This window comes from Solanum dulcamara, chromosome 10 (assembly GCF_947179165.1).
Source record: "Solanum dulcamara chromosome 10, daSolDulc1.2, whole genome shotgun sequence".
In the NCBI taxonomy this organism is placed as follows: Eukaryota; Viridiplantae; Streptophyta; class Magnoliopsida; order Solanales; family Solanaceae; genus Solanum; species Solanum dulcamara.
In genome coordinates, this window is record NC_077246.1 from 1,794,921 (window position 1) to 1,805,685 (window position 10,765).

General features: G+C 26.9%; 1 protein-coding gene across 2 annotated transcripts; it reads left to right on the top strand.

Moving 5' to 3' along the window:
* The first annotated feature begins 6,328 nt into the window (after positions 1–6,328).
* Positions 6,329–10,443, top strand: LOC129870384 (inositol oxygenase 2-like). 2 transcript variants are annotated; one of them, XM_055945157.1, is made up of 9 exons: positions 6,345–6,443; positions 7,192–7,333; positions 7,527–7,608; positions 8,051–8,255; positions 8,779–8,891; positions 9,241–9,433; positions 9,814–9,892; positions 9,979–10,060; positions 10,220–10,443. In XM_055945157.1, the coding sequence occupies exons 1-9, from the start codon at positions 6,413–6,415 to the stop codon at positions 10,244–10,246; spliced, it is 954 nt and encodes a 317-aa protein (XP_055801132.1). In that variant the 5' UTR covers positions 6,345–6,412; the 3' UTR covers positions 10,247–10,443. The 2 variants fall into 2 exon arrangements, with proteins under 2 accessions (XP_055801131.1, XP_055801132.1); XM_055945156.1 differs by lacking the exon at positions 10,220–10,443 and having other exon boundaries at positions 6,329–6,443; positions 9,979–10,157.
* The last annotated feature ends 322 nt before the right edge of the window (positions 10,444–10,765 follow it).

Genomic DNA, 10,765 nt, shown 5'->3' on the forward strand with positions numbered 1-10,765 from the left:
TGTATTATCCAAAATTAATTAAAAAATTATTTTATTGTGACAATATGCAACAAAACAAAGAAAGATTGAAATATTTGGACTGAGTATTTCAACTTTCAAGGGTCTTATGATTCACATTTAACCCAAATCACTCTCTCTCTCTCTTTTTTTAATGAATTTAGCTTTAACCAAATGAGTTAAAATAAAATGAGTTAATAATTGGGTGAATTGTATTGATTATTTTTTTTAAAACATATTCAAAAAAGTAGTTAGTGATGAATACTTCTATCGTTTCTCATGAGTTATTTGAATTACGTATTTAACTTAAATCATTGTAATTTCTAAACGGGGAAAATTAAAACACTCAAATTGGATAGAACTGGACAAACAAATGAATGGGTTCAATACCATTCAAATTTAAGTTTTCTTGAAGAATTCTATTTTTATAAGCTGTTTTCTCTCAATCTAAGCATGACAACCTTACGTATGATACATGTTAATTTTTTATGTATCGTTTTAATTTTATCAGATAAATTTGAAGGAACTTATGGGCTATTTTATCGCACCAATAATATGTACTTAAAGGTCTGCTTGATAAATAGTAACAAGTTTGTAACACAATCACTATGTCATTTTAACTTTTGTGATGTCTTATTTTGGTTTGATAAAAAGAATAAAATTCAATGATAAGATGTGACATAATTAAAGCAAGAAGAAATCCATTAAGATATATTGCATGAAATATCAACCGTTGAATTAATATTATATAGTGTAAAATATAAATATTCAACAACATATCGTGTCTAAAGTAAAATAGCTACCGTTGAATGTCATATTCAACAACTCAAATAGTCCTAATCAACCATCACATCAAACATTGGCTAATTTACACAAATATTCATTTTTAGGTTATTATTTAAATTTTATCTAAATAATGATATATTTAATGTAGTCTTATAAGTGAGGTTTGAGAAGAATATATTGTGCATAGTTTTGTCTTTACTTTGTGAAGGTATAGAAAAACTATTTATAATAAATCTTTGACTCAAATAAAACATATAAAAAATAAGTATGAAAAAAAATACAGTAACAAATCATGCAAAAAATAATAAGAAAAAAATAATTAACAACAACAGATAATACGATAGCTGAATCTAAAGAAAAATCACCTTTTTGAATAACGTTAAAACTGAGTTTAATATCTATTCTTATATTATCCAACCTTACGAATAAAATACTATAACATATAATTTGACATTTGAAAAAATATGACATTTTCATACTGACCTTATGACCCAACTAGCCCGTTTAAGTGGGATAGTGGGCTAAAGGTTACATGGTTATTTTAAGAAGATATGTCTTTAAAGACCACAAATTTAAGGGAGAAATATTAAAGATCACCTCGAAATACGGGTAATTCGATATTTTATCATAGTCAATTTACTAGGTCTAAATTTATTATGGGATGGTTTAGTAATTTTTGTAACATATATACATGATTCGAGCTAAGACTATTTAGATTTTAGAAGAACACACTGTAGGAAAAATATGAGTATGATGATAGTCCATAAAGGTAGGTACATTTATAAATGTGATAGTTAATTATTGAACGGTATACTATATGTATTTGGTGAATGTAATACGCTGTAGATCGTTGAGTTATTGAAGATCCAGCCCATGAGAATTGCAATTAGGGCCCAAATTTTAGTGCTATTTCAGGCCCATGTTTTGTTTTGATATGAGCCCAGTTGCTGACCGAAAAAATTATTAAGGAGAACACTTTTTAATAAATAATTACTGATTTTAGCGATACTTTTTATTTATTACCATTTATAGCAATATTATGACATATCTGTCATGTATTTAAAGTGAATTATGCACGCAATATAAATGTATTATACTTGTTTGGTAATAAATTGACATAATGTATTATAAGTGTATTAAAGAGTGTGATAAATTTATTATCCATAATAAAACTTGTACTAAATGAGTTTTATAAATTATTATTGCTAATATGGATGAAAATTATATTAAAACTATATTATAAATGTATTATAAGTGTCCAATAAAAAAAATATTATTGCTATAAATAGTAAGTATTTTTTTAATATAGTATATTTACGTAAGTTTTCCTTGCCGACAAGGGGTGGTCCTTGATTATATTTCTTTGTTATTTTCATTTGATTAATTATACGACAGTCTCTTAAACTTGATAGTAAATTTTATTTAAGTACTCAAATTACGACTTATGACCATTGATCACCTGAAATTCTGAACACATGATAAAGTATTGTTATTAAACACATTCGATTTATTTTTTTGGAAAAAACTTGAGCGTGCACTTGGATGACCATTACGTAGATAAGTTAACAACTTAAAATATGTTACTATTTACATAAAAGGGTCTAAAATGCCCTCGAACTACTGAAAATGGTAAAAAAATGCCCCTCATCCATCTATAGGGCCTAAAATGCCCTTGACATTCACCTTTAGTTCTAAAATTGATCTTTTCTTTGACGGAAAAGGGCATTTTAGGCTCAATAAATGGACGAGGGCATTTTTGTACCATTTTCAATAGTTCGAAGGCATTTTCGGCCATTTTTTCGTAATTAAAATTCTGTTAAATAAATTTTAATTTCTAATTACTTTTAAATAATTAAATTGTAACCAATAGATGTCCGCCACTTGTTTAAAAAAATTATTCAATTTATTTAATTAAAATTTTGTTAGATAAATTTTGATTTATAATTAATTTTAAATAATTAAATTGTAATCAATAAATGGCCGCCATGTGTTTGAATAATTTTTTAATTAAATTCAATCTATTTAATTAAATAGTAACCAATAGATGGCGCCACATGTTTGAATAATTTTTTAAAACACGTGGCGGCCATCTATTGGTTATAATTTAATTAATTAAAATTAATTATAAATCAAAATTTATTTAACAAAATTTTAATTAAATAATTTGAATAATTTTTTTAAACACTTGGTGGCCATCTATTGATTACAATTTAATTATTTAAAATTAATTATAAATTAAAATCTATTTAACAGAATTTTAATTATGAAAAAGGGCCTAAAATGCCCTCGAACTATTAAAAATGATACAAAAATATCTCTCATCCTTATATTGGGACTAAAATGTCATTTTACGTTAAAGAAAATGTCGTTTTGGACGTAAAAGTGGATGTCACGGACACTTTAGGCCCAATAGATGGATGATGGACATTTTTGTACCATTTTCAATAGTTTGAGGGCATTTTAGGTCCTTTTCCGTACATTTTAATTATATGTATTAGTCTCAATAAGTTATTCAATCTTAGGCATTTTTATTAATGTTGATATGTATAATTAAAGAAATTAATATATTTATGCGACTCCAACACCATTTGTGTGCAAAAGCGAACCCACGTGGTGGTCCGTTAACTTCGAACATATAGGCTAGATTGGATCATTTGGTCAGGCCCTTAGACCCCTGTTTACGAACTAAATTCTAGATTCGTCTCTGCTTGTGTGCCTTTTGATGTTTACGAATTAAAAGACAACGTACCAAGATAGCTCAAGCAGATTAGTATCTTAAAGTCAAAATTAAACGGAAGCTTTAAACTTAAATTGTTAATAACTTTATGCAATTAATTTATTCTAATATATATATATATATATATATATATATATATATATATATATATATATATATATATATATATATATTCAATTGTTAATATAATCATTCTTATTCTAAATTATCTTTCATGAGACATAGTTCTTCAAATATGTCAAGTTTTTTTTAATAATTCTTTTCTTTTATATAAAAAGTTTACTTTTTTCTACACATAGTATTCAATATCTGTTAAAAATAATAATTTATAACTTATTATTGTCAAAAAATAAAATCCCTCAAATTTGAGAGTCTAGGCGCATGTCTTTTTTTTTAACATTGTCGAACCGCCCGTGCGACGTACAACATGCAAGTTTAATTTCCTGGCTTTTGAATAATATTGGAGAATGACAGCTTTTTAAAATGTTTTTTTTTTTCAATACCAAGTTGCAAGATATTTTAAAAAAGAATAAATGGAAATATGAATGTCACAAGACAAAGATGGTTTATCCTTTGCATAAAAAAAAATATGCTTAAATTGCCGGTTGCACTTTTGCAAGTTGGATATCAACCAAACATAATTTTTGAACATTTAATGGATTGCTTAACTAGTGGACAATTAATTTTGACATCATCATTTAACTTTAACTTGTGTTAGTTTTTTAAAATTATTTGCACTCACTTTCACTTCGAATAACCTCAAAACATATGATATTCGAAGTTATTTTTGATAAAGTCTAAGTTCAAACATTTTAATTTATATGAGTACATGTTAAATGGCAGAGGCTACATAAGTTATTTCATGAAATTTTCTAACCATACAATATTATCATACGTTTAAAATCATAAATTTCAAAAATTTATATTTCTTATTTAAATTCACTCTCTAGTTAGACTAAAACTTATAAATTGAAGCGGAAGGAATATGAAATAACATAGAATTGGCCATGTCGACTAGAAGGAAGTAATGCATTTTGACGTTTTTAGATATATGTGTCATTCAAGAACGAATTTAACGATATTAATCTAATCCTATTCAATCTCAAATGAAAATCAAGGTAAAGCTTGAGGTGCTCTTTGTGTTCTTAATCAGTGGCATAGCCACATACATTAATTAACGGCGAATACCTATCATCAAAATATTATGTTATATATATAAATCAAAATTTATTTTCCACACATATATATATTAAATTCTAAACACTATTAACGGAATTTTTGACCTCGCCACTATTCTTAATATGTATATTTTAATAAAAAATTGAATACAAACACATAATTTGAACAAAAAAATCTTTAAATTCGTCAAAAATCACATCCGAGCTAATAGCTCTGCCCTTAATCACATATTTAGCCTTCTCCAATTCTCTCTCACTTTTTTTAACACGATTTTTTTTTTGGTCTAAAGTGTGATGACGTGGATACAGTCTGGATGTTGGTTTTTTTCTTGTTTTTTCTTGTCTGGATAATTTTATTTTATTTTATTTTTTTAAAAAAACTGAAGTGTTCACAGCTCAGACGTAAAATTTAGTCCAAAAAATTTGTAGGAAATGACTTGGTTCCTAGTCAGTTTGGCTTAATATTTCCAATAAAATAAGATTTGCCATACACGTAATGCTGAGTCATCATATGTATACAATCTTTCCCACTCTCATAGCAAGTCGCGTGTTCGCTACAACGGGAGAAGAAGGTTCGTATTTGTTGGTGTACTAATCGGAATTGCTCAATTTTATCCTCCGTTATACATTTGATTGTTCATATTTTTGTCATTAGGCAGATCGCCTCATACTTATTATTATTTTTCTCATCTGTCATAGTTTTGGTGGACAATGATATATGATACATGTTACTGATGGAAAGTGATAGATACCCCATAGAATATATTGAATTGCTCGAAAGTTAACTCGAACATTATGACCATCAAAATAAATAAATAAATAAACTTTACGTTGTTCTTCATTCATCACTAACTTTTTTATTACGATTGAAAGTTATCCTCTGATCGAAATTTTGTTAAGGATAAAAGTAAGAATAAAGTTTTTTCTCTAATAATAGAAATATGATTACACAAAAATAAATTTAATAGAAGGTAAGTTTGCTTGAGTTCAAGCAGTACATGTGCGAATTTAATATTATTTCAGCTCTAGTGAAATTCAACTATTTTATTTGCTGTATTTTAATTTTAGATACTGATTTTAAAAAAAAAGTAAGACAAACTGTTGAATTTTGTATTTTAAATAAAGATATGTTCCAATTCAACAGAATTTATATGTGAATCAAGATCCATAACAAATTGGCCATTTGAATCATGTGATTTTGAATGTATAATGTACATTGAAATTTTTTAAAAAAGAACTTTGAAATATAAAAAGCGTATTTTTTTTTTAAAAAAAATTACTAATAAAATATAAGATACATAAATTGAAACAGAACGAATACGATATTTGGTTGTTTTAACACGCGCTTGTGAAACGAGTGGACGAAAATGACGGTGAGGTGGATACTTATCATTTGAACGATTCATTTTTGGGATATTATATAATGAGAAATTTTATTTTATTTTCAATTAAGGACTCAAAGATTTCCAAATATCTGATTTTAGAAACTTTAAGGAGTTGCTAGATTTTCTTTTGAGGACTCCACTGACCAAATGGTTTCTTTTAAGGACTCTAAAATATTCTAAATTTCATGCAAGGACAATTTTAATCTTTTCACTATAAATACTCACGTTCTCTTTCAATAGCCTTCACATCACAAAACAATATAAACAAAATCCCATTTTCATTATTTGCTAATTTTTTAATTTTTTTTTTGTAAAAAAATTGTGAGAAAATGACTATTCTCATCGAGCAGCCTGAGTTTGGTATGTTATAATCCTTATTTTAATTATTTTTTACAATTATATTAGTTTATATTGTGAATGAAATAATAAGGAGTTTTTATATGTGTTATTCAAATTCTCCTAAAATGTTATTCCACTTGTATCTAATCTTTTGAAAATGTAACATTTTTTCAAACTTTCGGTTGATAACATGTATAGTCAAACAGATCCATAACATCGTTATGTTTTTTTTTTAATTGTTAGGACGAAAGATTGATTTCAAAAAAGAATGATCGTTATAGTGAAATGTTGTTACATAGAATAACGGTTAGAAAGAGGTCTAATTGGATACATTATGTACGGAAATTATTGTTTTTTCAATTCTTTGAAACTTTTGACACGTAATAGTTTTTTGACACGTACCCATATCGGAGTCTGATTGAATTTGAATTCGCGTCGGAAAGTCCGAAATAAAGGTAAAACACTCCCTAATAAAGACGATTCCGTATCCAAGGGGACTCGAAGACGAAACCTCTTGATTAAAGGTGAAGGAATACTTACCACTCCATCACAACCTTTGTTGGTTTGACACATATTAGTTGATAACATATATATTCAAACTTCTTTATAACAACATCAAAATATTGTTTTAGTGAATATATATAATTCAACATATCATGAAAGATCGATGTCAAAAAAATCTATTATAAATAATTATTGTTATAAAAAAGTTTGACCGTATACATTCTTATTATATTATATATGAATTTGAATTTATTTATTTTAATAGGATCACAATTGGAAGAGAAAAAAGTCCCATTCAATGCCAATGAACTTATTTTGGATGGTGGATTTGTGGTACCAAAAACATTGTCTTCAGATGATGAAATATTTGAAGTGCCAGACATAAATGCATTTGGTCAATCATTTAGGTATTTCGATTATTTTATATATTTATATGTCCATCGTACTTTCATTAGAGATTTTGATTTGAGTTCTCAAATAATAAAAAAAAACAAGATTTGATTATGATTTGTTGAGTCTATGATTCTGAATATATACCAAAATTCATTGACTCAATAATATATTTAAATAAAACTAATTTAAATTTAATTTATCTGACAGGGATTATAATGCAGAAAGTGAGAGACAAAAGTCAGTGGAGGAATTTTATAGGGTTCAACACATTAACCAAACATATGACTATGTAAGTTCAATGCCTTCTCAACCCTAATTTTTCTTTTTTAAAAATCTCAAAATACATTTTTTTAAAAAGAAAATATTTTATAAAAATATACCAATACAAGTATCAAAGTAACTTTTCTTTCATAATGGTACCTTAAGTATATTACATAATACTTTTTGAGTTGCGGAAATATCGGAAACAAACTCTTTACGCAATAAAGATAGAGATAATATTTTTGTATATTTTACCTGCCGTAGTCTCCACTTATGAAATTATAATAGATATGTTATTGTTGTATCTTTTGAATTGATATATCCTAAGATTCTTTTGCCACTTTATATTATTCCTGATTTGGAAATAATCATAAAATCCATCTCTTTATTAAGCTTATTTATTTATTTATTTAAGCATGACATGAATAATCAATCTTCATTTTTTTTTAATTATTTGTAAAATATTGTAGGTGAAAAGAATGAGAGAAGAATATGGAAAATTAAACAAAATTGAAATGAGTATTTGGGAATGTTGTGAACTTTTAAATGATGTGGTTGATGATAGTGATCCTGATTTGGATGAACCACAAATTGAGCATTTGTTACAAACTGCTGAAGCTATTAGAAAAGATTATCCAGATGAAGATTGGCTTCATTTGACTGGTCTCATTCATGGTACGTAACAAATTAAAAAGTATTTTCTTCGTTTCTATGACGAGTTCAAAAATATAAAGGTTAAATTAGTAATATTGAATAACAATAGTTGATAATTTAACATATTTATTATTTAACATGAATTTACGCGTATATATTCACTACTAAAAAACTGAATTTAGTGAATAAATTTTGTAGCTAAACATCAAAATCCATCGCTAATCCTATTTAGCGATGCATTAGCGACAGAGTTTTGTTAGCTACGAGTAAAATAGCGACGGAGTTCGTAGCTAATTTCAGTTTTTTTTAATAGTGATTCTTTTTTGTTTTGTTATGCTATATTTGAGTCATTGGTCTATCTATCAAAAACAATCATTTTACCCTCATAAGATAGAGGTAGAATTACATACACACCATCTCAATACTCCACTTATAAAATTTCACTAAATATGTTATTATTATAAAAATTTAAAATTTATTTATATAATATTTTTAACATTAGTCGTACGTATAACTTACATTTTTATTTTAATTTGGACCACAGATTTAGGCAAAGTTCTTCTTCATCCAAGTTTTGGAGGGCTTCCTCAATGGGCTGTTGTTGGAGACACATTTCCTCTTGGTTGTGCTTTTGATGAATCAATTGTTCACCACAAGGTATACTAATACTTTTGCTTATATGTGTGTTGGAATTAGAATTTTCATTATAATTCCGAATATGAAAAAAAGTAAATAGATGAGAAAGTCCAGAGGATTCAAAATCTATTGCATGTACAAGAAACATAATTTTGACCTGTTGCGCCCCTTAACCCCGACGACTCTACTTTTTGTTGATACAATGCCCTAACAAATTGAAACTTTTATATACCAGAAGTCAGTCGGATTCATTGCTTACTTTTTTAACTAGTAATTATAGATTATACATTAATTATACATACGATTATACATATGACACTTAATATACGTATATTATACATTCACCGACTATTTTTTTTCTCTCATGCAGTATTTTAAGGAAAATCCAGACATCAACAACACTATTTATAACACAAAAAATGGTGTATATGAAGAAGGTTGTGGACTTGACAAAGTTGTTATGTCATGGGGACATGATGATTATATGTATTTAGTTTCCAAGGAAAATGGAACCACTCTTCCTTCTGCTGCTTTATTTGTCATCCGTTACCACTCTTTCTATGGTAAGAATTTAATTTCCCTTATATATATGAATTTTTTTGGGGGCGATATATTTGAGCCGAGGATCTTTTAGAAATTGCTTTACTCTCTCTACACTGCCCTCCCCAAACCCTACTTGTGGATTTCACTAGATATATTGTTGTTGTTGGATATTTATTGGCTCGATACAAATTCGAGTCGCATAAGACTCATTAAAAGGAAGAAAGAGGCATTAGAAATTTTTGCAACTTATGAACCTATTAGACCACGATTAAAATGTTAATTCCTTTTGAGCAAACTGAAAATCTTATTAGAAAATGTTAACTATATAAACATTTTTTGAAAGTTATTCTGATTAATTATTATTAACTAACTTTTTTTTTTTATAAATAATATTTTACAGCATTACATAGGTCAGGAGCATATACACACTTGATGAATGACAAGGACAAAGAGAACATGAAGTGGCTCAATATTTTTAAGTAATTATTATTATTATTTTCTTTCAATTTTATTATTACATCTTTATTTTGAACAATTTTTTTATAATATACAAATTTAAATGCAGCAAATATGATTTATATAGCAAGAGTAAAGTTCGAATTGATGTGGAAAAAGTCAAGCCATATTATCTCTCTCTTATTGAAAAGGTGAGTGCTTTTAACTATATAGGAGTAAATTATAATTTCGACACGTATCAAATTACTTAAAAGATAAATTATAAAAAAAAATTAATAATCCAACAATTTTTTTAAATTATAATATATTAAATTGCTAATAATTTTATTTTTTTTGTTAATGCAATGCAGTATTTTCCAACAAAGCTCAGGTGGTAATTGAGTCCATGGTGGCAGAGTGGATACATATAATTAATTGATTATAGAGAAATAGCTATTTTTAGCTGTCCTTTATGTTGATTATTAAAATATTTTATCCTTTCGAAATGTAATTTTCTGTTTTTTTTTTCATTCAGAAATGTATTTCTATCTTTACATTCATGAATAAATTCCAGTGAATTTTTATTCCTTTTAAATTTGATATTTTTTTCTATTTTTCCGTACATAGAAGATTCAATAAAATAGCTAGTGAACATCATGTATATATGAGCATTTTTTTATTGACTAAATCAAAAATTGTACCCGTTGAGAATGGTTTGCCTAAATCTCCCACTTTGAATTCTCTCATTTCTGATTGTGAGAAAGAAAAAGGGAAGGTGCAAGTAATCATTGGAGACAAACACATGTCCTACACATTAGCTAATCTATGCAACTTTTTGCTAAATAAATCACAGCCGGTTGATAAGAATAAATGACACTGGTTGGTTTGTTGTAGCTTAGGCCAGTGATATTAGAACA